Source organism: Phymastichus coffea, unplaced genomic scaffold (assembly GCF_024137745.1).
Source record: "Phymastichus coffea isolate CEN01 unplaced genomic scaffold, Cenicafe_Pcof_1.1 PCOF00001, whole genome shotgun sequence".
In the NCBI taxonomy this organism is placed as follows: domain Eukaryota; kingdom Metazoa; phylum Arthropoda; class Insecta; order Hymenoptera; family Eulophidae; genus Phymastichus; species Phymastichus coffea.
In genome coordinates this window covers 16,442,032-16,468,494 of record NW_026706812.1, presented here as the reverse complement: position 1 = coordinate 16,468,494, position 26,463 = coordinate 16,442,032, and the positions used below count along the sequence as shown (strand labels likewise).

General features: G+C 40.3%; 4 protein-coding genes across 10 annotated transcripts in view; all 4 read left to right on the top strand.

Annotated features, from left to right (window-relative positions):
• Window positions 1–1,888: 1,888 nt before the first annotated feature.
• LOC131675052 (origin recognition complex subunit 3) lies at window positions 1,889–5,391 on the top strand. The gene is made up of 14 exons (XM_058953879.1): window positions 1,889–2,027; window positions 2,296–2,421; window positions 2,516–2,630; window positions 2,713–2,867; window positions 2,992–3,161; window positions 3,233–3,341; window positions 3,411–3,575; window positions 3,635–3,817; window positions 3,892–4,008; window positions 4,093–4,383; window positions 4,455–4,688; window positions 4,762–4,872; window positions 4,955–5,013; window positions 5,092–5,391. Exons 1-14 carry the CDS (start codon window positions 2,004–2,006, stop codon window positions 5,183–5,185), a joined length of 1,953 nt encoding a protein of 650 aa, XP_058809862.1. The 5' UTR covers window positions 1,889–2,003; the 3' UTR covers window positions 5,186–5,391.
• Window positions 5,392–6,019: 628 nt separating this feature from the next.
• LOC131662710 (homeobox protein extradenticle-like) lies at window positions 6,020–11,785 on the top strand. Of its 3 annotated transcripts, XM_058952574.1 has the most exons (5): window positions 6,020–6,279; window positions 6,342–6,485; window positions 6,742–6,863; window positions 6,936–7,777; window positions 7,843–11,785. In XM_058952574.1, the coding sequence occupies exons 3-5, from the start codon at window positions 6,746–6,748 to the stop codon at window positions 8,302–8,304; spliced, it is 1,422 nt and encodes a 473-aa protein (XP_058808557.1). In that variant the 5' UTR covers window positions 6,020–6,279; window positions 6,342–6,485; window positions 6,742–6,745; the 3' UTR covers window positions 8,305–11,785. The 3 variants fall into 3 exon arrangements, with proteins under 3 accessions (XP_058808557.1, XP_058792461.1, XP_058800465.1); XM_058936478.1 differs by having other exon boundaries at window positions 6,742–7,777; XM_058944482.1 differs by having other exon boundaries at window positions 6,355–7,777.
• Window positions 11,786–15,208: 3,423 nt separating this feature from the next.
• Window positions 15,209–20,068, top strand: LOC131675286 (uncharacterized). 4 transcript variants are annotated; one of them, XR_009303049.1, is made up of 4 exons: window positions 15,209–15,341; window positions 15,726–16,088; window positions 16,630–17,495; window positions 17,592–20,068. XR_009303049.1 is itself a non-coding variant. In XM_058954236.1 (3 exons), the coding sequence occupies exons 1-3, from the start codon at window positions 15,269–15,271 to the stop codon at window positions 16,932–16,934; spliced, it is 741 nt and encodes a 246-aa protein (XP_058810219.1). In that variant the 5' UTR covers window positions 15,209–15,268; the 3' UTR covers window positions 16,935–20,068. The 4 variants fall into 4 exon arrangements, 1 of the variants encoding a protein (XP_058810219.1); XR_009303045.1 differs by having other exon boundaries at window positions 16,630–17,780; window positions 17,847–20,068; XR_009303052.1 differs by having other exon boundaries at window positions 16,630–18,090; window positions 18,150–20,068.
• A 602-nt stretch (window positions 20,069–20,670) lies between these two features.
• Window positions 20,671–26,463, top strand: part of LOC131675471 (uncharacterized) — a 32,045-nt gene continuing 26,252 nt past the window's right edge. For both annotated transcript variants that reach the window (XM_058954489.1, XM_058954538.1), the window contains exon 1: window positions 20,671–20,864. The gene's annotated coding sequence lies outside the window, so the exon portion shown is untranslated. The remainder of the gene's footprint in view (window positions 20,865–26,463) is intronic.

The following is a 26,463-nucleotide window of genomic DNA, read 5'->3' as shown; positions in this document are numbered from 1 at the left end:
TGCGGTCGCACCGCTGGAGAGGTTGAGCGGGGGAGAGTCCGGCATGGGTGGGCTCTCCTCTAGGCGCAATTGGCGCACGTCACGTGACGCGGACCTTAAATCACCGAGAGATCCCCGTCTCCCGGAGACCGGCGTTCTCTCCGTTTTTAGCGGCTTCGCACTCACAGGGAAGGCACAACTTCTCAGGTCGCGCACTCACGAGAGTACTTACGTGTCCCTGAACGAAAACGATTGTCTCTTCGGTTTTTTTTGTAGTCTTGCCGAAATCACGTCGGGGTCACCAATTTAGTAGTCCGGTAGAACGGCTGAAATGTGGACTCGGGAAGATGAAAAGAATTTGAACTGCCAATTTACAAAGTTTATTTTCTCATTCTAAATTTGAGATTTCAACAAGACGGAAGGGAACTACAAAAATTGATCGAAAAGCGAAACTACGAACTTGCCGCGTGGCAATCGTAATAAATCAATTTTTATCGCGACGCGAGAGACTTGATTGCTCGGCGTCCAGGAAGAGAAGAAGGAGCAATTGCTCCGATCGGTAATGAGCTTGGTTTCCCCTCCAGCGCCTGAGTGCCCCCCGCAACTACTTCCCCGCTGCTTGGCTGTCAGCGCTGCGGGCGGCGCAGGCGACCAAGTGGTGTGAGTAGCGGCCTCGTGCGAGACACCACACATGTGTAAGACTGCTGTACGAATATGTTATTTTTCTTGATAAATAGGAGGGGTACAAAAAGTAAATTTAAATAATTTTTATAGTATAAATAGACATAAAGCTATTTACTTTAATTTTCTTAAGAAAATTCACCATTTTTCTGTCAGGATCATAAATTTTATTAATTTTTTGCATTTTACTGTGTTTCTAAGAAAAACGCTGTATAATTCAAATTCTACAGGGGTACAAATTATATTTTTGGTTTTCGTAGATGGTACAAATTAAGAAGAAGACATTCATAATCTTTTACATTAAAATTTCACAATTTTTCCGCCGAGAAAAGAGATTTTCCACAGTGCGGAAGACCCGGAATTAAAATCGTCGAACTAGACTACGAATTAATTTTTTTCTGAATATTTGCGAGGGGTTCAAATTCCAAAATAACTATTTTTCGACTGGTACTGATTAAGGCAAAGTTGGTGGTGTATTTTTTTTTAGGAAATAAATATTTTTCCTATCAGAGTTATCTACTTTTTCATCCGAGTAATCAGCTGATTTTGCGGATGTAGGAGTTTAAGAACACACGTTAACTTAGGATTTTTTATATTAACATGTCTAATCAAATTTTAGAGTTTAAAAATTACAATAAAACTATTTTCAGTTGGTAAAATTTAAAGTAGAGCTAGAAATATATTTTTTTCTTAAGAAATGAGAGATTTTCCTGTAAAATTTATTAGTATTACAGTCGCACAAAAAACATTGTATTATTCCAATTCTTCAAGGATACAAATTAGTTTTATGTATTTTTTAGATGGTACAAATTAAGAAGAAGGCATTCATATATTTTTTTTTTTTAAATCGTATATTTTTCTGCTGGAAGATAGATTTTCCGCCGCGCATGCGCAGTAATACGTTAATTTGAATTGCTAATCTACCCTACGAAAATCTTTTTTTTCTCTATTTTCAGAGAGGGTACAAATTCTAGAAAAGCATTTTTCTGATGGTACAAATTAAAATGAAACTAGTGGTATTTTTTTCTTTTATAATATCAATCATTTTTCTGCCAGGAGTATGAGTTTTCCGCAATATCGTTTTTTTCGCTTTTTTTTTAAATTTTGGGGGGGTACAAATTCCAAAAAATGAATTTTCGGGTGGTACAAATTAAGACAAAGCTAATGGTATATATTTTTTTTTTTTAAATCAATCACTTTTCTGCCATGGTCGTTTCGATAGCGGTAACGCTACCGGGCGGCTATGAACTTCAATCTCAATTGAATTTTGATAAGGTTTTTCCAGTGAAACCAATTGTTTTTCATCATTGTCAATACAAATTTACAAAAATATACAAAAAAACATGGAAGATGTCTCAGTGTCAAAGGTATTTTTTATATATTTATATGTTGGTATGTAACCTTAACACAATATTTGATTTTGCAAATTGATTGTATAATTTCATTTGGATTTGCTTAAAATAAATTCTTGAAATCTGTCATAATTTTAAATGTTTCATGAACTAATAACTATTATAATAACTATTATAAACAGTTTTTAACTTTGGTATTTGTCTCTAACTAAATAGCAATTAGTTATCTTTACTTGTAAAAGTTCCATCCAAATTTTTAATAACCCTTATGTTGATTTATCAGGGAGTATTTGTTCATGCCAAACGCAAAATTGGCCAAAGGAAAGCAAAATCAAAGATGGCACATAAAGATGAAGCATGGTACAAAACGTTTAAAGAAACTTGGACAGCTATTGAGAAAGCTGCACATGTAAGTAAACTAAAGATGATTTATCTTTAAAATATTGTAAATTAAATATCCACTATTGTGTTCTACTCTTTATTTTAAAACTTGTATGTTGCAGGAAATGAATAGCGATACATTTAGACAAATTTTATCTGACATGGAAAGTTTTATAACAAGAATTAAGAATTTGCCTCTATTAGCAGATGAGATATCAACAGGAATTCTCTTAGCTGGTTTATATATACAATTATTAAATGTTTTTAAACGTATCATCACTTAATAGCAAAAATTGAGAACTAATTTTATTATCAATAGGTGTCAACCTTCCAGATCATAATTTACTCTTGCAAATTCTAGTCTCTAGATTGAAACCTGTGACTCCTTATATTGCAATAATTTGGTCAAGAGATTCTAATACTTTAAAAAATTTAATGGAAGAAATGATATATCAAATAGTCAATTCATTAAAAGTAATAATATCAATATTACTACAATAAACATTGTAGATTTTAAGCAAGCTTCATACTAACTAATTTCATACATTAGTTTGTATTAGTAACCTAGCATCTTATAGATTTTTTCACAATGTTATAGGATGACTATTCAGATGAGTTGCCAGAAGTGAAAAGAAATAATTGCAATTTTTGTACATTACAAGCTTGGCACAAAGAGAATAATAGTGGATATAATCCAATAGTCATTATTATTCCAGATTTTGAAAGTTTCTTACCTAAAATTTTGCATGATTTTATATTGATTCTAAGGTATTTATATTTATATTTTTATTAAAATGAAATCATAAATCTATTTTTAATTTATATATATTTTGTTCTAGTTCATATGTAAAAAAAATAAAATTTGTACTGATTTTTGGTGTAGCTACAACATTGCACATTGTTCATCGTTCTCTTTCGTATGATGCTACATCTAAGCTAAAGATACAAGTATTTCAATAAAAACATTTAGTAATATATCAAGTTTGAAATCATGTTTAATGTTATTCATAATTTTAGGTATTTCATACTCAAAAGCAAATCCAGAGTTTGGCTAATTTATTAGATAATATAGTTCTATCTCCAGAAGCTCCATTTAAATTAACAGGTCGAGCATTCAAGTTTCTTGTAGACATTTTTTTATTTTATGACTTCTCAGTAAATGGATTTTTACAGAGCTTTAAAGTAAGTTAGTTGTTAAGTGAACATTTAATTGTTAAATTAAAATAGTATTGTTTCAATAGCTTTGTATGTGGAGACACTTTTACAATAAAAATGAAAAGAAGCTTTGTTGTCCTAAGGAAAAAGTAGAGAGTCGTATAAAAGAACTAACAAGAGAAGATCTAAGGCATATAAGGAATTTGCCATCCATTCAAAAGTATCTTCCTTCAATTCACAAAAATTCTATTGCTGATCATGAATTTAAAGTATATTTTTCATGTGCTTATATTAATACTTTATACAACTTTCATATTTAAAAAATAAATTGTCAATGTTTCAGACTATTTTAATAGATTTAGCAGACAAATTTTATGAATACAATAACAATTTTTTTATAGTATTAAAGTGCTTGCATAAATTAACAATCAATATGGTGCATTACCCTTTTGGAAAACTTGTGAGTTTATCTCCGAAATTTTATAACAAAAGTAACTGGTTTTTTCTTTTGATAAATAATTGTTTTTATCAAATTTGTTTCTAGTTCAGAGAAATTTATGCTGAAGCAGTTGGTCATACTAATATTTTTGACACTCAGAAATATAAAGATGCTATTAAGTCGATACATTTTTTTTCTAAAGATGATCTTATAAATAATATAAAGTCTATGTTGTCAGAATTAAATAATCATGAAAGACAACTTGATGATGTCGTCAAAAAATTAGAATATTACATGGATGTAATAAAAGAGGCAAAGTTAGATGTAGTATTTGTTGAAGAAGAAAAAGATGAAGTTGTAAGCGGTAAAATTATGAGCCGTTCAGAATGGCAGAAGGTTAATAGTTTATTCATGTAAATAAATGTATTATATTTAAAGCATCTTCAGAACTAACATTTATTTTTCAGGCATTGAAATTGAAATCAGAAAAGACTTACACCTCACCTTATAAAGAAGCTCAAACAAAATTTATTGAATATTTGGATAAAGAGGTATTTACAAAATACTTGAAAAATCCTTTATATGTACCATTGAATGAAATATTTTGTTACAATGATATAAGTAACGTCAAGGAATTTATAAGAGGTTCAATGAAAGCAAATATAGACATCAGTTTAAATGATCCAGGCTACATATTTAGGGTAAAACTACTAATCTTAAGATAAGATAAATTTATATGATTTTCCAGTAAATTTAAGAAAAATTCTTTCCCAGTGTGATTGCTGTAGTTCATCAGATTGCATTAGAACAAATCCAGATATTTGTATAGTTTATAAATTACATTTGGAATGTGGAAAAATGATCAACTTGTACGACTGGTTGCAGGTAATTAAATGTTTAATTCTCAGCTGTAAAGAAAATCCGCTATTGCTCAAGTGGTAAACTGTAATTTCTAATCTGATTGCAGTCTTATCTAACAATCGTTGATCCAGATCACTACGAGGACGATGTTGATCCTGTATTGCAGTATCCTTTGAATTCTCATAAAATAACAATGGTACATGATTCGGTTTCAATAAAATCTTTAACTAAAATGTTATATAGAGCTCGCTTCACACGTGCTGTTGCTGAACTTCAATTTTTAGGATTCATCAAAGCTACACGAAAGAAAACCGATCACGTCAAACGATTAACGTAACTGCGCGCTTGTCTAATTGCGTCATTGATTAATAATTATATATGTACATTATATGTACGTATATACCTCGATATCGGCGATAGTCGTTATCACTGTAATGTATATAGGTATTATAAGTTGGTTCGACAGCTTGCTTGGAAATCGTTTAAATGATCACAGCCTGTTTTGATCTGAAAAACAGGTCAATTATCAAATAAATTTGGTGAAAAACATCCTACGTATTCGCTTTACTTTAGTTTATCCAAAAATGTTGCTAGTAAAAAGATACGTTGATATTAGTCAACAGGATAATTTGTAGTTACTCGCAGCTACTCTCTCTTGTGAATAGTCGAGTGGTGTATTTTTATTTAAATGACTTTTCGAGGCTTATCAGCTATTCAATCATCGATGGTCAATCAATCAATGGTATCTATCGCGGCGCACCAGACGCGACACTGCTGCGTCTGTTTACAGCATTGATTGAAATCTAATACAGAGTCGAAAGAATAATGAAGCCGAACGGAATTGGGCATGCATTTAAGATAACTCTAGAATGGGCGCGCAGCATCTCGCAAGCCCGGAATTTTCTGTCCAGCTGTTTCTCATTCGCCGCTTCTGTTTCTTGGTCCGGCACGGCGGGGAGACTGACTCGCAGGTATGGGATACACCAGCGCGCGCGTTTCTCTTTCTCTCTCTCTCTCTCGGCCTGGCTGGCATAGTGGGCATACGTCAAGCTGTGCTCGTAACTAAAGTTCATCCCTCCCCACCCCAGGGTTCTCCGAATCTAGCCCGATGCTTCGGCTTTGGCTTCGGCGGACCCAAAGGTCAGAAGCAGCGACTGCCAGTCCCCCTCAGTGCCGTTCGGACAGCCTCGTAGGAGGCTTATTTCTCATGATAGCTGTTCTTACTTTTACACGTGGTCTTATTTACGCGCACTATCTGCTGGCTTATTATTATTTATCGAGTGCTATTCATTCTCTCCAATGAACATTCGGTGTAGACGATCCGTTGTGTCATGTAGTTACCTTTTTCATGTTTTTTGGAAGGTACAGCGCAACCTCAACGCTTGTGTAGACGTCCGAAAGTTGTACACATAGACAAATTGTAATCACCGCGTAAGTATAAACATTTGGGTATAAAATCGACCTCTATGTACTATTTCATTGCTAAATGCTAGGAAAAACAAATAGAGTGCAAGATTCCAAGTCGAGCGTCTGTTCGGAAAATGCGGGACAAGGGGAAGCCGACGAGTTGTCGGATGTTTGGCTGCCAATGCTGATGGACATTCGCTACAGCAGGAACCTCATGCCGCAGGCGTAGGGTAATAAAATTCAACCGTTGCGCGCGCGCGCGCGCGCTTCAGTTGCTCTTTAGCAGAGCATTGTCGCTTTGGCTCGGGCGCGTACCTACGGAAGCCAAGCCCAAGCTACCCTCCTACGAGCATACGTTGGACTTGTGATCGCCGAACAGTAGCCGGCCGCTAGAGAGTTTGGTCGTCATTCGCTGTATCGGCAGGTCGTTGCCGAGCCGGCGACCGGTCAGTCGTCGCACCTCACTGCAAGCAGATTTATTCGCAGGGAAATGGAAGACAGACGCCTCGTCGGTTCGCCCGAGGCGGCTACCCACGACTCGATGAGCGAGAGTGCCGGCATCGAAACCGTCGCAGCCTACAGAATGACTGCGCCCATCAACTTCAATGGTGCGTACCCCCGTGGCTTCGCACAGCTGGCGCTTCAGTGGCGAGCCGCTGATCGTAATTCGACGCGCACAGGTCACGAGTCGGCAGTGTCGCCCTTGCTACCGCCAGCTCACCAGCAGGAGCAGCAGCAGCAGGCGGGCCAGGGCACGGTCGAGTGCAAGGCCGCGGCTGAGCCGGCGACGCAGATGCAAGTCGTACGCAAGAGCAAGAGCATAAACGAGCTGCTGGTACCGTTGATGGGCGTGCGAACAATGAGCCTGGATCTGGCGCACGAGCGCAAGCAGAAGCTGCGCAGCCATCAGCTGATGCCGCTAATGTTCGAGGTGCTGTGCGAGATCAAGGAGCGCGCGAGGCTGTCGCAGGGGAACGTCCAGCAGGACGAGGCGCGCGACGAGCCGAACACGCAGCTCCTGCGGCTGGACAACATGCTTACAGCCGAGGGTATTTCGGAGGCGGACAAGTCCAGCACGGTGAAGCCGGTTACCACCGGCGGCCCCGTGGACAACGCGATCGAGCACCAAGACTACCGCCATAAGCTCGCTATCATCCGGCAGTTCCATTGCCAGGAGATGGACAAATACCACCGAGACTGCAACATGTTCACCGGCCATGTGATCACACTGCTTCGCGAACAAAGCGCCGCCCGTCCCATCTCGAACAAGGAGGTCGACCAGACGGTGCAGGTCATCACGCGCAAGCTCAACAGCATCCAGATCCAGCTCAAGCAGCAGACCTGCGAGATGGTCATGAGCTTGCGCAGTCGTTTCCTGGACGCGCGTCGCAAGCGCCGCAACTTCAGCAAGCAGGCCTCCGAGATCCTTAACTCTTATTTCTATTCGCACCTCAGCAATCCCTATCCCAGCGAGGAGGCAAAGGAGGAGCTCGCGCGCCAGTGCGAAATCACCATCGCACAGGTAGGCCTCGCTCTACTGGTATACGTTGCCCGTTCCCCCGTTTAACTTGCCTGCCGCCTCGACAGGTATCCAACTGGTTCGGTAATAAGCGCATCCGATACAAGAAGAACATCGGCAAGGCGCAGGAGGAAGCGAATCTGTACGCGGCTAAGAAGGCCGCGGCCACCATTGCCGCCGCTGGCTCGTCGCCTTCGCCGATGGCCTACCACGCGGCCGTCGCTACCACCACCGGTACGCCGCCTTCGCCGATGGCCTACCACGCGGCCGTCGCTACCCCGACCGCTACGCCGCCTTCGCCGATGGGCTACCACGCCGTCGTCGCTACCACCACCGCTACGCCGCCTTCGCCGATGGCCTACCACGCGGCTGTCGCTACCCCCACCGCTACGCCGCCCATCGTGTCAACCACCCCGTCCTCCGTCGGGTCTCAATCTCAAAAGGACGTAGCACCACCTCAGCAACTCGGACAAACTTATCCCGGCTACCAGGTCTATGTTGACCAGTATAATTACCCTAGCTCTCAGTAGCGGACGCGCCGAGCTTCAACTTTTTGTTCCTACGGACGACAATGTTTAGCGCACACGTAAGATCAGACGCAGCCATGCAGTCGACCCTTGCACTTTTATCAAGCCAATATTCGTTATAATAATCTGACAGTTTGACGCAATTGCCGTTTTAACTAACCGCTAGAATTAAACTAGTTTGCAAATAATCGCGCGATTAGTACAAGAAAGTGTACAAAGCTTATGCCAAACTTGTGCATAATTTAAACGAAATTTCTGCGTATTCATCGACTTTTTCTTATACAATTTAAATATTTGTTTTATTGTTGTCATTATTTGTTTCAAAAAAGCTCTTCATTAACATTCCTACGCAATAATTCACTGTTCATATGAAGTTCTTCGCTATTGAATCATTCCAGTTGCACTTGTAACTATTTAGATTTTTAAAATGCGCAACCTAATTATTTTACTGATCTATCAACAATCAACATGTATAACTTTCTGCATTTGCATCATTAATTAGTATATATACTAATATTTGATGTTTTCTCATATACTGACTGTAATTTCAGCTGATAGCGAGTTATTAGCATTAACGCTATTTGTTCATATCTTAATTAATTAAATCAAATAAATTAATGAAGGTAATGAAATCGATTAGATTGGTAAATCCATGCATAGATAGTTGGTAGGCGGAAAAGTACTACACTGATTTAGTATAGTTGCTGATATTCGTTGATAACACGTGAGCTGCCGAAACTAATCAGTAAATATAAGAGAACAAAATATTAATACATACTAATAATCGGAATGCAAGAAATTACACGCGAAGATTGTCAATAGTCAGTAAAATAATTATAATTAGTATTTAGATAAATTAATATTACAAGTATCAATTTTAATAAAGTAGTTTTTCAAAAACAAATAATGAAATATTTTAACTTTATTATAAAAGATCGATGAGAACGTCTAATTTTGTATGAAATTTGTACCTTTGTTTAAAGTGAGATACAATTACCTTCGATTCTATGGTTCGTTGTTAATGTTTTTATGTTATAGCAAAGTTATTTTTAGGCAATAATAATAACTATTTTTGGTATTTTTATTATTGCACTTTTATTACTTTTAATAATATTTGTTAAAAGTTATTACTTATAGTGTGAATTATACTATACTATTCTATTCTAACAAAATACATTTAACTATGTATTTTTACTAATTGACGCTATTAGAATATTTTGAATAGTTATTTAAATATGATAATGATATTCCAATTATCAAGTGAATTTGATATTGTTCATGCCATATTATAAATTTTTATATAAATTGTTCCACAGTGCACCCACTAAAGCAAGATATAAATAGTTCAATTTGTAAATACGTAAAAACTGTATAGATTTTCTAATACTTCAGAATTTATCAACAAAAATTCAAGTAGAATCGAACTTTTGATAGATACAATACGACATGAATATAAATACAAGTAAATGGTAGATGCCGTCAAAAATTAATTCAATTTCTTTATCAAAATTCTGTAATTATACAATGTAATTTACATAATATTAATGTTACTAATTACGTTATAGGTGTAGATATTTATAACTCTAATTAATAGTTATTTGATTGTGTAATTATTACATCTTATGATAATGGTACTTAATGATAAAATTCAAATTATTGAATCAAATGATTTTGGATACGGGTCAAAAATTGTGTCTTCAATATGAAATGGTACATGTTGCAACGATTGATTTATTTATATGAAATTTTATTTTTATTTTTTGTAAAATGAGTACCATAAACGTACACATGTTAACGATGCGTTCAATCTCGTTTCACTGACCGTAAATAGTTAGGGCATTAGTTTATATGTAGAGTAATTTTTTTCAAGTTGGAATTATTTTACCAGATGTGTGATATTTACGTATGAGTGAGTCAAAATAGTGGTTCAATTTTTGGCACATTACTTCAGAAGCCAAGATTAAAATGTTTTTAAAGTTTTAAAATTTCCATTTTTATTTTAAAAAGTAAGCATATTTGTATATATTACGTAGAATATTTTAGAGTTGTATTGAATGTATCTTTTATAGAGATACAGTAAAGTCACTCAATAAGTTCTATTGCAATTGAATGTATTATAGGACTTACATTATATAAAATTATTATAAATGTATTGTATTATATTATATGTTATATTGTATTCTCATTAATCGTCGTGCAATTCAAGTTCCGTCGCTCCATCGGCCCATATGTAACAGTGATTTGCCCATAGATCTTCCACTACAGTTTTCAGAGGAACATCAATAAAATGATCTGTCGTTTATAACTTGTAAACAATATGCTAAATTACGAGATGTAATTTTATCGAAGGACCCTTGTACATAGGTTCGAGTCATAGAAGCAATGGCGAAGCATGCGCTTCTGAGCCTATGTTTGAAAATGATGAGTTGCCGATATCTAAGGTTGTGATTGATTAATGCACAAACGTAACACGAATTTTTTTATTGTATTATACTTTGAAACATTTGTATTATACACCTGTAGAAGTAAAATATTAGTAAAAATCGATGGTCTAATTTTCATATGTGATATCAAAAGTAATATTGTCTCAAAATTTGGTTGAAAAAAAAGAAACTGATTAGAATAATATGTAGCAAAAAATTTTTTATTAATTTTTGCAGTATTTTTTATTGTACGAGGTATTAAACTTTGAAACTCGTTCATGTGTGTTTTTAATGAGACATTGAAGAAACAAGTCAGTATTAAATACATTACTAATACTAATATAAGTTTGCGGGAGCATAATTAATAACATTAAGTGTACATATTATCATTCGTAGGTCTAATGAATCTTGACTAATTTCCTAATATATATTGAAGTGAGTAATTTATAAGTGCAAAATCAATATTTATTTATCGATGAATAACAATGATTGTAGTGTATTTCAAATTGCACGATTTATTCATACGTATATACGAATCTGAGAAAGAATATGTAAAAGGTAAAATTAATATATAATAAATAATTAAAGAGAAAAACAAAATAAAGGCCCCGCAAAGCGATCTAAACGATACTCGTGTCATCAATGCACATTGACATTACCGACTGAGATAAGAAAGAGGTTTTCAAATTTTTCTTAAACCAATGAATTAATTACGTTGAAATTTTTTGGGGATATTCATTATGTATACAAAAAGTACGCTCAACTGTTATTTTGATGATAAAATTCCATAGAACAAAAGATAAAAATAAAAATTATTTACAGTAATTCAACTTTTCTGTCCTAATTGCATCTATTTTTATGAAAATAAGAGTTGAGCACACTTTGTTTATACACAACGAATATCTCCGAAAAGTTACAACGTATTTAATTAATTTATTTTAGAGAAAACCTATTGCAAATTTCTTTTTACTCAGTCGTTAATTTTTTAGCCACAGAGCTTTAAAAAATGTCACCGATATCTGCAACATAATTGTAATTGATTGTTATGTTGATATGTAAAAAGAGCGCAAAAATTAAATTTTATTATACTTTACAATTATATATCTAACTAATTAAAAATAAATATTATCTAACAATTTTAATTACTTCTGTATATCTGTACAAAATGTAATTAAAATTAGAGTGTTTGGATAATAAACTAAGATCTGACAAGAAGATAGAAAAAATATTAATATTGCTATAAAATATAATGTATATAAACATTTTAAAAAGTCGATAAAATATGTATATAGCAGTTAAAAATAGAAGAAAGCAAAAGAGGAGATAAATAATGATTATTAGTGTAGGGGCATTAACTTAAGTTTTCTGAGTGGAAAAAAGCTAAATAGATGTGAAATTAGATTGGACCGAAAAGTTTAAATCCATGCATATTGCGGCTTTGCAGAATTGATAAGTTGAAGCTAGTGTCTGAGAAGAAAACTTTGCGATAGATGCATAACTTCCTTCGTTGATGATTACGGTATCGAGAGTAAGCATGCTAGCGTTGTAGAACAACTGATTCTTATTTGATATATTATACTTCGTTATTGTAAAAATAAATTAAATTTAGTTGAACGATCGCTAGTTGAACTCTAGTCAGAATTGATTGGCTCATAATTATCGTCAAAATAAGTTACGTGAAAAATTCAGCCTATATTATTTATCGGCGTGGCAACTGATTCACAACATAGCTTATGAAACTTTTACTGAAATATACTATAAGGATTGATCGAAGAATAAACTGATTATTTAATTGAGTTAAGAAATATATGGTGAATATGTATGGGAGAAGTCTTCGGTATAGCGAAATAATCGATAAGCCGAGTAATTGCATATTTTCTGCGTGGGGATGTTGGAGGCTGCCTTGGATGTGGCGCAGTAAATGGCTCTGAGGTCAGCTGCAATGGAGTTAATACACACAGAGCCAATGAGGTTCCGCTAGTTTCTTCCGACTAGATTGTCTAGTCGTGTGCGTCGTGCCACCGAATGGTCTGCGCTGTATATATATATACCTATTGCGCTCGCGGCTATACCGTTCAGAGCGACGTTAACAAAGGCGCTTCGAGCGGCAAATCTGCCTGATTCGAGCGGCACTGATATCGAGTTCGGTGGCATTAAGTTACAAGTATGTAAATGTCAGTATCAGTCGAGCATTAATCAATGCAGAGATCAGTACCGAGATGCAGCGCGAGCAAATGACAATCTGGTTGCTCGTAAAACATAGCCTTCAGCTACTAGTGCACGTATACGTGCTAGCGCGAAAGCATTTCCTCGAAAATACTCTTACGCTAGATACTCCATGGAAAGTGCAACCGCTCGGTGGATAACCGAACCCCAATACCCTTTCGCACTGCTGCACTTCTTTCCGCCTGTGCTTGTTACCGTCACGCACCCAGGTACACAAACGGATCTTTTCAAGACGGATATGTTATTCTTTCGACTACATGCGTCACGTCTAAGCACATTATAGAGCAATTCTCCAGCTCTGCAGCAGAGGAACTGTGCAGTCGACAGCTCGCAAACATTACTTTAACAAGACGATGGGCATGTCCACGTGTATTGGTTCGTTATCCTGCTTATAGGCATATGTAACGATTGCGGGATTGAATGTTTGAGATGGCGCGGTCAGTGTAGCATTGTGCAGGTGGCATTTGCGAATGCCTGCGTCGCATTGCTAGATCGATCGTGCTGCACCGATTGTATAGGCAAACAGTCAACAAATAGTTAAACATTTGGTGACTTTGGGAACCGAGCGAATGGCCGTTTGGTCTAGCATCAGGCAGAATCGGCACGTTTAACGGGTCGAATAATCCAATTGTCTATAGCATGGAATAATCAACAGACTCTGAACTATGGGCAATGGCGCGGAATCCAATCAGTGTAAAGTGCAAAAACAGACAAGTAACATAATTATAGGAATGAAATAAATAATTCGAGGCGGTGACGCGGCAGAAAAACGATAAAAATCTTCGCTAAATAATAACATTGATAATAGTGAAAGTTATTGATTTATGGCCGTGGCTATTATATCCCAGAAATAGACTCGCGATATCCGCAGTTTTTTCAGGCTTACTTCGAACGATTGACATCGGTTCACTGTTGCAGTGACAATGATGATATACGTCGTTTATCATCATTTGCTTATTGCGGCGAGCGAACGACGTCACAATAAGTTCGAACTGATCGCATACGAGATGCGTATACGTTGGTTAACGCGTTGGCTTGCGTTAAGTGACCTTCATTGCTATTATTATTTTACAATAATCAAACTTTCTTCATATATCTGAAGCCATTACACAGAGTATTGAGCCAATTTCTCGTTGTGTTTTTTTCTATGTAAGGAAAAGTGAAACAAACATACAGATGAAAGTTTCGATTGGTGGCAGTGTTTTTGCACATATTAGCGAAGACTGTATGGCACAGCTGTAATTAGCCAAATTATTGTGAGCTGGCGGTGGACAGTTTGCCAATAAGTTAAGATATAAATAAAACGCTCGGTCAGTAACCTTATTAATGAATTATTGACCGTCAGCAAACATGAACCTATTAAACGGCCGATACGCCCGTTGTACTCTAGGTCGACGATCATTTACTTTCAAATCAATTTTTCAATGATTTAAATATGCATACTCCTTCATTTTTCAAGAGTTACTATTGCGGATCATTACTACGTAGCTGTAGGAAGGAAAATCATCAACTCGATATGGGGATGAATAAGAAGTTTCGTTTTATCAGAAGAACGTAATCGCGAGCAAAACTGCCGATTCAGCAATTTTAGAAGGCCACATTTGATTACCACATCAAAATACTGAAAAAATAGTTTCTCCTCATATACTTCTTAGGATATCAGCAGAGACATTGTAAAAGCAACTTTTGAAAACATGACTTGGCCGACCGGTCCAACTATCCTTTACTTTAAGTTAATTAGATATTCGTAAGTCTACTCCTCGATCTGCTCTTATCTAAGTGGGACCTAGTATCCGTGTAAGGGAGTTGATTTTATTTGCATTTCTGACTTAGTGTTTCATTTAAAAACTGTCGGTAAGCAATGTTCGATATTCATTAATTGGGAACAATATATTCACTCGTTAAAAACAAGAGGAACGAGTGCAGGCGAAAAATTGCCATATTATATATTTCATCAGACATATTGCTTTATTGATACGTCCATTCGGACGTAATAATCCGTTGGATATTTTATTTCTTTCCGCGTACGAACCAATCGAAAATACAGCGAACTGCAGTCTCTTCGATATTTACGATCTGAGCAATGATCTTCGAAATAAAACGACAAATACGGTTAAATGAATTGTTAAACAATACGCACTCAGTATTACATAAGCCACGTGCATAGAATGTCTACTATAATATAGATTTCATCTACGACGTAGTGAAGGTGACGCGTAAAGTGAAAATGCTTTATAAAGTCAGATCGGCAGTGGTAGCTTCGTTAGTATCAATTGAGCAGGTGCTGAGTCGATCGAGTGCAGTAATCAGCAACAAAGATGTCAGGTTATCTCAATTTCAGCGTCGTTGTAATTGTGTTGATTACCATAGCCAGCGTATCGGCCGACGTTCGTAAGTATGAACAAAGGTATATACGTGTAACAATTAAAGAGATGAGCCCGCGTCGAATATCTTAATATTTGACAAGTTTTTTCGTCATGGTGAAACATTTGTCCTGATAAACTCTCCTCCTTGTATATATAACATCTTGCTTTTTATGGTTTAGCTTTAACGCCCAGCTCACTTCCTTCGACGGAATCTGTATTCGAGATTGAATGGAGTGTTTTTTCGATGTCTTGAAAGCACTTTCTTCAAAATGTTAAAGCGTGCTTTTCCATTAAAATCTAAAGAAAGTGGATTGAAAGCACGAAAAAGAAATATTTTGAAAGAAACGGCTATCAGTCTGGAAGATAGGCCGCAAGGAAGCGAGTGAGCTGGGCCAAAATGGAATTACAGCGTCGTACATCGAGGTGTGCGGGCGCCGGAACCCGAAGCTGAACGAGTGCGTGGAGGAGAGCGTGCGCAAACTCAGGCCAAAGCTGCGAGCGGGCATACCGGAGTTGGAGGTGCCATCCATAGAGCCCCTCAACGTCAGTAAGATCGTGCTGTCCGATCGGAAGGATTTCCGGGCGGTCGCCACTCAAGTCAGTCTCAGCGGTCTCTCCGAGTTCCGCATCCAGAGCACGAACCTCGATCTGGAGCAGCATCGGATCGACTTCCAAGTGCTCTTCGAGCGCGTCTCCATGAAGGCCAACTACGACGTCAAGGCCAAGATTGTCGTGCCCATCGCCGAGCGCGGCCCCCTCGACGTCGTCACCGGTACGCCGCGGCTTCTTTGCCTTTGTCTACGCCGCGCACTGCACTCGCACTCGATTGCCCGATTTGCCCGATGACTCACCGATTATCCCCGTCTCCCCGAGCCTTTAATCCATTCCCGGGGGAACACGCCGCACTCGTTATATTTTTCGATGAAGCGCCAATCGATGATCATTAAGTCTAATCGTCAGAGTCGGTCGAGTTCCTATTTTGTGAATATTAAGTCAACGCTGCACTCTCACTGCTCGAGAGTTTTGCAATGAAACTTTATATTTATTAAGATTGTTATATATTTGGAACGTGCAAGAGGTTAATAAGTTTTATCAAATGCCGATATATTATGAAATTGGTACTTTTCGTAAAAGTCATTTTAAGCCTGATCGGACAAATCGACTTGCCAACGCTAAGTTGTCTCTTGCTGTATGTCGTTATTAAACATACCTCTGTTGAGTACACTCACAAAACTCTGACATAAGCTAAAGTTGAAAGTTGAATAACGGACGCCACTGATGTAACGAACGATCAACGCAATGAATATTTGCAGGCAAGATCGAGGCCAAAGTGATGCTGAGGTTCAAGATTGTGGAGCGCGGGACTCGGCGCTTCATGTACTTCCCGAGCATGACGACTTCGCTCGACATCGCAGATTACACGGTGATCTCGGTGGAAAACGCCAAGGACAAGCCATTCTCCCAGGCGGTGAACTCGGTGTTGACCAGCAGCCGCCGCGACATCATCGGCCAGCTGACGCCCTACCTGGAGAAATCCATTTCCACCACGGTGCTCGAGGTGGCAAACAGGATCTGCAAGCACTTTACTTTCGACGAATTGTTTCCCGATCGACCTTGAACCAAGTGGCTGCAGTTGTCACTATATCGTAATGATTAATAAAGTGCAGCTCGTTGCCGCAGCATTGATATTGCACGTAAGGACAGTAAAAAACCAGCTTGACCAAAGTGTGTGCGGTAAAGTATACAAGGACGACAACTATATAATCAGCTGATTGCGCTAAACTACATCTTTTTGCGACAGATCGTTGGCAGGCGCACGCACTCAAACGATGCGATCTGCTCATTTGAATGTTCACTTGATTGTAATTAGCACTCTTCCGCGTTCAACTTGTTTCAATATAACATCTCTGTTTGTTGGGCTTCACGCTACCTCTAACAGACTATCTCTTTACCGAGTTTATAACTGTTTGATTGAAAAGGCTTGTTTTGGCATCGAGTGTACGAATAATCATTACACACCGTGGAAATGAATACATTATAAGAATCATAATGTTTAATTTATAATTACAAGATACAAGTCACGAAAATTCTCGATTCCCTGCTTTATTTGTGAATTACAAGGAATACATTTATTTTCAGTAAACTCATTGATTTATACACCACACCTCAATTATTATAGGTACGAACTTTATCACTCATCAGCTTTGAAGCGGTCATTTCAATTAAAAAGAAAAAAAACGCTGCTACCTCAACAATACAGTGAATATTATTTCAGTTAAAGCTGTGCTCTATCGATGGAAGTAATATGGAAAGAAAACAAATTTTGACGTTTCGTTCACAGATTCGTTAATATCTTCGGGAACTTTATTGTGAAAGAAACTGCTGAAAATTAATGACTAAATTATGTATACAGGATTACTCGTCTACGTCAAACGGTTGTCGATTTGACGGATAATGCTCAACGGTGCGTATTGATTTTAATAATAAATGTAGACCAATCATATTTAATGCATATACTCGTATATATTAGCTTACTGGTTTGGAAATCATTGGAAATAATACTGCATCTATTGAAAATAAGTGTTATTATGCTTTATTTGAAGTTTATTACTTATCAGTTGAGGATGTCAGATTAATAATGAGCATTATGGTTGTGGTTTTAATTCAATGAGCGAACTCATCGAATATCAAATAGTGACATGCAAGGTACTCGTACAACTTTAGTCTAATCCACAATTCAAATGAGAAGTTTGTTAAATTAAAAACAATGCCAGGTAAATTGACACGCGAAATTATTCCACTTTAACCGTTGCGCCTTCATTGCCAAATATAGGACATTGCCTTGTTAGCAGACATCGATACGTTGTTGTTGAGTTGCTATCAATAAGATCAGACAAAAAGCGTATAGCTTCTGAAGCATGTTTCAACATCGAGAAGGACTTATTTTTTTCATACTTGCAATGGTTTGGCAGACAGACAGTATCGCCCTGCGACAAGAGTAGTTAAGTATATATTGGAGCGCCGAAGAACATTAGAAAAGTGAAGATCGGGACATTGACAAGCTAACAGTTTGTTGACCTCGACATAAGATATAATATGTGACCTTATTATTGGATTATTAAAGCAACGCGAAGTAAAGGACCCGTGTCATGCTAATGCCGTTATCGGTATCATCATCGCCGCCATCATTACTGTAGAGTAGATGATACTTGAACTGTGGCAGGGGTTTGCTACATCACGGTATCTCTCACCTTTACCCGTGCTCAGAGATTTGTTCTGCGTTTCCCGAGAAAAGTAGCAGCCTCAACAACATTCTAAGCACAGCATCATTAGAAATGTAGAATACGATATCTTTGATCGCTTGTGATTCTTCACACTACAAAAGCAGCTCTTACATAAATATGCATTTTACCTTTATAATACCCTAATAAAAAAAGTGATAGATGCCACGTTGAAGCATTTTATTCGTGAACTAATAACTGGCTGATATATGGCCAGGTGATATACTGTTATGTGGCGGCAAATAAGCGTATATATATGGCTTTCAGTTGAGATTTTAGTAGTAAACGTTCAATTAATCATAATTGATACGGATTATTTTGAAGAAAATGAATGTAGAAAAAACTGCAATGTTATTGTTATAACACTTATTTTATGAAATTATCAGATGTTGGAAATAATGATTTTGATTTGAGAGAAACAATTAATGTAAACGTAGATTTTATTTAGGAGTTGCAATAAAGGCGTAACGATTATCATAAATGCATAAAAAGGATTGCCGAAAAAGAACATAGTTAAATCTATAAAATAAACGAACAGAACACAATCCAGGGGATAAATTTCGAATACTAAGATGAAGATCAATTAAAACGTTTTATTTCTAACAGTAGTGAGAAAATCGTTTCGTAAAAACAAGAGACCGTGCTTTGGAATTGTTCTGATTATTTTCTACTACTAATCTACGATCTGATTTGCGTGTGCTAGATTGGAATAAAGTTGTGATGTCGCAATCTTTATTCGAAGAGTAGGACAAACGTTTAGTAATAGAAACCCCTGTATAGTTAAAAAGAAAGATTATTTATAGTAGTTTTCGATATTCGAAACTATTTTATTAATACACTTTTTTCCGTTGTGATTAAAAAAATTAAACATTACACCTTAGAAAAAAGTAATTTATGTTAAGTATGTTAATCAATATGATAAGGAATGAAAAAGAAGGTGAGAACGCGCTAAGCACGTCTGACGTCATTGATTTCTTAAGATAATTATGCAGAAAATTTAAGCAGCGTCATTGGTCTTAAAATAAATAGCTGCAAAAATATTCTTAAAATGAGAAGGCATTAACACTCTGGTATCGGGCAAGTCCAAACTCACGCTACATCTACATATTCTGCCACGTAAGAGGTGCCACTGTAAGTAATGCATCTAAAACCAAAATTATTGTGACAGCGCTATTTGCCAAAACCAAATGTAGTTACGCTATTTTGTGCCGCTACTACTTGCGTGAAGTAGTTACGCTGTTGAGAACGAATAAAATCTAGTTTTCCAAGATACGTCCTATTGAAGTCACAAAATGAAAATCGGCGACAACAAGAAACATGCTTTTGGCAGCAAACAGTTTTTTCTTTATAAACCTATGTACCGTAGAAAAGTCGTGTAACGCACTGCGCGTGCAACTACAATTTTTTTAGAAGTGTGCCGCTACCGCTGTGCAACTATAATGTTACAAATGAACGTGGTGGCGATACTGTTGTGACATAGAAATATACAAATTCACTTACATTTTCATTGATGTAAAATATATTAGTCTCAGCTATTTATACAGTAATTTTTGGTGTTTCGTACTCGTATCACAACTTTTTTTGTTGCAGTTGAACAATGAACTCTTTCAGCTGTCGCCGACTGACTTTGATTTATCCGTCACCTGACCAGCATTGAACTGGCCATTCGTAAATCCGGCAGGAAAATAATTGTCTTGTTGCGAGCGACATGAGCGGTAAATTGAAGAAGTTGTTTGGCAGTGAAAGTCGTGTAAGCTTAAATTCAGCGTCGGCAAATGTGAAATGTTGAGGAGGTAACAATACCACAGCATACTCGACGCACAGCCGGAAGGGCGGGTAGCGTTTGCGCGGCGTGTATTAGGTTAAGGAAACAATGAGGAAAGAAAAAAGGAAAGTACGGGAAGAAAGCGCAGAGAAATAAATGGGGGAGAGAGAGACGCGAAGAGGAAAGGCGGAGGCGGTCGGGGCCGGGGACGGGGCGAGCTTGCGCACGGGGCTTGCGCGAAGGCGCCCCGCCGTAGAGCCGAGCCGCAAGCTCGGCCGCGGCTCGCTCAGTTGGCTCTGGGTGCGCGCTCGGTGAGCTGCTCGGGCCGCAAGCTGCGACGCGCGCGCGAAGCCGGCCAAAGCTCTGCAGCGCTCCGTGTCGCGCCACAGTCCCGTCCGCGTGCGAGCCGCCCATGGCCGCCCGCCAGTCGGCCAGCCGTTGCCGCTGAGCAGCGCGGCCGTCGCCCGAGCCCGAGCGAGCCGTCCGACGAGCTGTCGCCCAGGTAACTAGCACCGCTCCGCCGTCCTCGCTGCACCTCCCGATCGGCTCGATCTCGATCGCCGCGCCGCTCGCTGCCCGACCAGCTGACCACGCCACGCGACCCGCCCGTCGCAGCGTTCCAGTTCTGTGCGCTCGAGCGAGCGCTTTCACAGAGCTTCGACGCCGCTTTGGTCAGCTTCTAGCGAACGATCGCAATCGCGAGCAAGCCTCGTCTTCGCCAGTAGCGTAGAGCGTCGAGTAGAGCGAAGACCGCCGGCAGCCAATGGTTTTTGCTGGCGAACTCGACGTCCGCGAAAAATGGAATGTCTGGGCCGATGCCAGTTCAAGCTGTTTCCAGAACGTATACTGGTCGAAGACGATGGCACGTCACCCTTCTCAGTGCTTGCCAACAAGAGACGCGGAACGATATTTTTGCGAGCATACTAGTGCTTTTCCGACTCACTAGTTTATGGACCAGCAAAAGGCATTTACGCCCTCCTCCGCGAGTCGTATTATCAAGTCTCGTCTTTTCATCTCGCTCGCTTTGATGACTCTCCGACTCGCTCATCTGATCTTCGTTAACACTAGACGTATACTATTAAATATTTTCCTCGAATATTTTCTCCAGCTCTATCTCATTCTCACTTTTCAATTCACAATTTTCATGCTGTCATTCGGCGAATTCCACTCGAAATTCGAACGGACGAGTACTCGCGATGTTTCAAGATTGCATAGGCTTTGTGTTTCTAGATTTGCACATCTTCAAGCAACATCCGTGAAAAGCACTTCAAATCATTCAGCGCGCAATCGTTAAAGAGATGCTGCGCAGTTCAGCTTGACCTGCTAAACAAGCCTTATATTGATGAACTATTCCATTTGCACTGGCAACTTTTACTACTTACCCATATCCTTCGTATAGACTTGTAGGGTAACAATGAAAAATAATGAAACTGTTCAAGTATTTCATTGATTTGAAATTATGCTTGAAATACGTACATTTTCCAATTCTTTTACAAAGTTACATGGCAGTTTTAATAATCTTTAACTTAACCGTATTTTCTTGTCAATATTTTCATTTCTATATGGTAAGGTATGCTTTTTCATGTTGTTTCGCGTTTTATTTTTATCGAAATCACATTTTCAGCAGAATATAATAAAGAATGGAATAAAACGCGCAATGCTTCAAAATCACAAATTAAGTTATCCGTTAATATATCGATTATTCGTAATGTCGTGATTATTATGACCTTCATAAATGTCTATAAATGTTTACACAACATTTTGAAAAAACTAAAATTGTTTGTAACCGGTAACAAAAACATAGACATGTATCATCTTTGAATCGAAAGTATTTTTGCCCTGGTACACTGGATATGATAACAAGTAAAGTACTTGCCTGTTTTTAGAATCGATAAATGATGCAACTTACTTTATTTGTTTATACTCAATTTACAATTAACACAATCTAAAAGTATATTCAGTCAGCTTTTGCCGTTGACCGTACGAAAGTTATTTGACCCGGAGTTACATAGTGCGCCACTACGCCATCGTTCTTCTTAAATCTCGTTTCTTCGTTTTCTATTTGCGGTTTCGTGTGTGAGTCTATTTGTTACGCGCGTTCTCTTACGTTTTTCCGGGTTGCTTGTGTAGTTGTCTATAGCTGTCTATTTCTTCCGCCTTGAATTACTAGGTACTGCAGATTCACAAGCCATTGCGTGCAATAAATTCTTTTTTTCTAATTAAAATCCAGCTATACAGTTAAGTGACATTCAATAAACGTGAAAAGTAACATCGTGCTAACATGTACTTCATAGCTTGCACGATATTATTCCTAAGAGAAAGAGAATTTTGAAGACAAAGCACTTTGACGTCCACATGAAAGATTGATATACGAGTATAACTAGCTGCATTCATTTGCACAGAATTTTACCGTTCCGTCCTGCGCGTCTGTCTTTTTGGCTGGAACTTTTGTTCGTGCCAGATTCTTTTCCTATTTTCACAAGGCTATTTAATTGTTCCTTTGTATTCTTCCTTTTCGACCGTTTTTATTCATTAAAGTGACATTCTAACATGCTTTTCTCGTTAAAAAAGCAACTTTGTTTGTTGAACGTTTGAAAAGCTTTACATCCTTCTTTGGGAGTTTAATTTGCAAAGTTTGCTCTTTTGCCTGGAAAGAAAGAAAATCATCACGGCAGTAGTTGCCTGCAGCTCGGTCACCAGTAGCGCTATTTGCCCAAGTCAGATGCTTGACCAATCGGCTGCTGCCTTTCGATCGCGTAAACTTGTTCATAAGCTTTAGTTGTTTGAGTTGCAAAAAAATTAGTGGCTAATGGCCGACGAATGGTCGACGTGATCTTGTCACACGTGGAAGGGCTTACTTTCCTAAATCGAAATAGGTGAGAGTTGTACACAGAGATGTGTGTACGCGCGTGTGTGTGTTGCTGTTTAAAATGAATAATTCAACCGAATATTAGTGCGCGGCGGGTCGGAAATTGATCATTTAAAAAATAGCCACGTGAGAGTGAAAAAAGATGGGGCGGCGCAGCGCTTCTCTGTTCCCATTGAGGCGGGGATTTGAGAAGTGGCGCGAGTCAATATTCGGTCGGGCATGCCTTGGACTAACTAGACGTAGGTGCCGGCTGCCACGGCAGAGTGGCGTTACGAAGGCGTAATTGCCGCGGAGTAATTAAATGGGCATGGAAGAAGGGGGCTCAGGATGAGGAATGCAAGGGCTGGATTAGGCAGAAGCGTTTGCGAGTGAAAAGAATGGTTAATATTTGACGGCAAGGATTGCGTGTTCAGGTGACGCAGCACTCTGCAAAAATTGGAAAGAGAGCGAGGCTTGAAGAAAGAAAGGCAACTAATGTGGGCCAGGCAGGAGAAGCGAGGGGCGAGGAAGAAGAAGCGGCCGAGACGGGGCTCGGCCGGAGGTGTGTAATAAAAAGCAACAATCCGTCAGCGCGGAGAGGCTTCCGCAGTGCAGCTGCAGAGCGTTCGTTAAGAATTGAGAGAGAGAGAGAGAGAGAGAGAAAGCGAAAACCAAGGCGAGCTGCTGCACTATTCAGCGGTTCAGCGGAGACGCGCCTGCGCCCGTCTACGGAGCTGCCTCCTTTGTCCGTCGCTGCTTTCGCGCGTCGCTAATGGCTGCGCGCCTCGCCCCGGCCCATCGGTCCCGGGAGCACCGGCGCCACAGGTGCGCGCCCCCGGCGCCGCGAGCCTCGACGCGACGAGGCCAGGGGACGACGGCATCCCGACAACCGCTGGCGTGACACACTTCGCTGGAGCCCGACCAGCCTCGGCGATCGATCCTCGCCCTCTGCTATCGCGACACACTCGATCTATCTGCTGGCCGCGATCGGCCCTAACCTACTCGGCTGCGGGCTTTCCTTTGCTTTTCTTGTCGGGCCACTTGCTCGCGCCCCGCGCAGCCGCTATCGCATCGTCGCAACTGGCGACGGAGGTCGACGCCGTGCTCGAGGCCGAAGCTCCAAGCTCTCAGGACTAGGCCGTTCGCTCCCCTACTTTTGCCAGCCGTTTTCGCCACTCGACGTCGGCGTTTCGCGATTCTCGTACTCGTTGGGTCCACGCCGAGTCGAACTGCCAATTAATTTCCTTTGCGACTCGTTTTCTCGGCACCACTCGCGGGCTCGGCTCTCATCAATCAGCCATCAAACTTTCTTCGATCCCGCCGTCGTCTTTTCACGCTCGAGCTCCAGCCTCAGTCCTAAAAATACCCGAGCACGTTATGCTAAAAATCGATCAAACTGCCTGATGTGAAATTGCGTGTCGCCGCGCGTCCAACTTTCGGAACGAACGCGTCTCCCGTGCCACACGCTGCCTCGATTAATTTTATCTTACTGGAGCGCACTCGCTTGCCCCTTGCGAAGAGTTCCTCTTCGTTTTTATCGCGATGGCCATTGTTACGCCGTATAAATCAATCACACCTACGCATCGACGAAATAGTCCGCGCACCCGTGCGTTCTACGCTTCAACTGTCGTGCGTTCGTGTTACGAACGCAATTGCTCGGTGGTGCGCGAGGAAGAAACGCGCGAATGCCGAACGAGCATCACAGCTTTCGCATTGCCGCGCACCTTTCCGTCGCATCGTTCCGGCCGATGTGTTTGCTTTGCTTAGCTGCGCGATGCGAGCAGCGGCTGCAGACTAACCCTCGTGAGGAAGCTCGCGGACCCGACGCGCTCTGCCGAATACCCATCCCTCGCGGCTCGAGTTTCATAAACTTTACGCGTAAAATTTATGTGCATCAACTGCGCAGCTGAGCTATCGCGCGCTTACTCTGCTCGAGCTTATTTACGCGGCGCTCATCGGTTAGTTCCGACCGAATATCCTCGAATTCTCGTTTCCAGAACGCTTGTCGGCTGATCACAGCGCGCGTTCACACCTTTGCACGAATGACCAATTGAATAAAAATGGCGTTGGTCGAACTGCGAGTTACCAAATTTGCATCTAACTCCTCCTTGTTTACCGGTGTACTCGTTCTCGACCTCCCTCGAGCAGGAGAGAATCGCGGCAGGCGCGAAGGGAAAGTCGATCGAAAGAGCGAAGCGCACGCGGGGCCAAGCCGCGGCGACTTTCGAGCTGCGATGCGGCTCGCCGCGCAGCACCTTCGCGCCCACCAACCTCTCGTCGGGATTTCGCGCCCGGAAAATTCAATCTCACGGCAGTCTCTTGCCGCTTGTTCCTCTCCTCCGCTCTGTCTCGATCATTATGCACGCCGCGACCTACTTTTCACTTTCGGATCAGCCGCCATCGACTGGAGAGTGGCATCTTTACTTTTCGCATGCGCGATGAATGTCGGGAAAGAACGACGACCGAGTCGTTCTTCTCTTTGCCGAATAATTGGCGAGTGCGGCTACGCGGGAGCAGCGATAAGAATCGGAGAGTTGGAGGCATCGAACGACGCTATCGCAGCTGGCTTCGGACACGAGGCAGATCGAACGGAACGGACTCCGCGCTCCGCCGTTTAGCGTCCAAGGGGATTTCTCGAGATAAACGGCGTTGGCGCGGAGACGCGAGGAAGTCCTTGGTCGGGCGCACGTGCTCCGGTCACTTGCCGAAGTCGGCCCGGCTCTCGAGCGGCGGCACCACATGCCAATGGCCTCGGGCCAAAGTTTGCCGGGCGCTAATGCGCTCGCCCCGTCCGTTCGGCCCACTCGCGTGCGATCGAACCAGCTTCATGCCGCGCTCCTTGGCGAGCCGCGCGAGCTCTAGGCTCCACTCGATCGATCCGCGGAACTCGCGGAACTCTTTGTCGAGGACTATTAACGAGCAGCCGAGCCAGGTGTTTCATTAAATTTCCAGAATTCCGCATGTGCGAGCGCGGGATAACGGCCATTCCACGGCTGCTGCCGCCGCACTACTTGGCCGATCTTCCGATGCTTAATAATAGCTCTTTATTGAACTAATTAATCACTTGCCAACCGACAAGAATCTTTCTGCTAATTGTTCGCTCCAATTAGCCCAAGACCAGCTTCGAGTCGCACTTAGGCTGCCCTATTCAATTGCGTGAGATTCAGCAGAGAAAAGCCTTCTTTTTCTCGTTCCACGGAGAAGAGCTTAATTACTGTCTGTTTGAGAGTCGCTAGAAACGGGTCCGGCCAGC

Coding starts and splice junctions, on each gene's coding strand:
- LOC131662710 (XM_058944482.1), top strand. CDS start 6,746: ATGGAAGACAGACGCCTCGTCGGTTCGCCCGAGGCGGCTACCCACGAC. Junction 7,778..7,842: donor GCGAAATCACCATCGCACAG/GTAGGCCTCGCT, acceptor CCGCCTCGACAG/GTATCCAACTGGTTCGGTAA.
- LOC131675286 (XM_058954236.1), top strand. CDS start 15,269: ATGTCAGGTTATCTCAATTTCAGCGTCGTTGTAATTGTGTTGATTACC. Junction 15,342..15,725: donor CAGCGTATCGGCCGACGTTC/GTAAGTATGAAC, acceptor ATGGAATTACAG/CGTCGTACATCGAGGTGTGC. Junction 16,089..16,629: donor CCCCCTCGACGTCGTCACCG/GTACGCCGCGGC, acceptor GAATATTTGCAG/GCAAGATCGAGGCCAAAGTG.
- LOC131675052 (XM_058953879.1), top strand. CDS start 2,004: ATGGAAGATGTCTCAGTGTCAAAG. Junction 2,868..2,991: donor AAATAGTCAATTCATTAAAA/GTAATAATATCA, acceptor ACAATGTTATAG/GATGACTATTCAGATGAGTT. Junction 5,014..5,091: donor GATGTTGATCCTGTATTGCA/GTATCCTTTGAA, acceptor AATGTTATATAG/AGCTCGCTTCACACGTGCTG.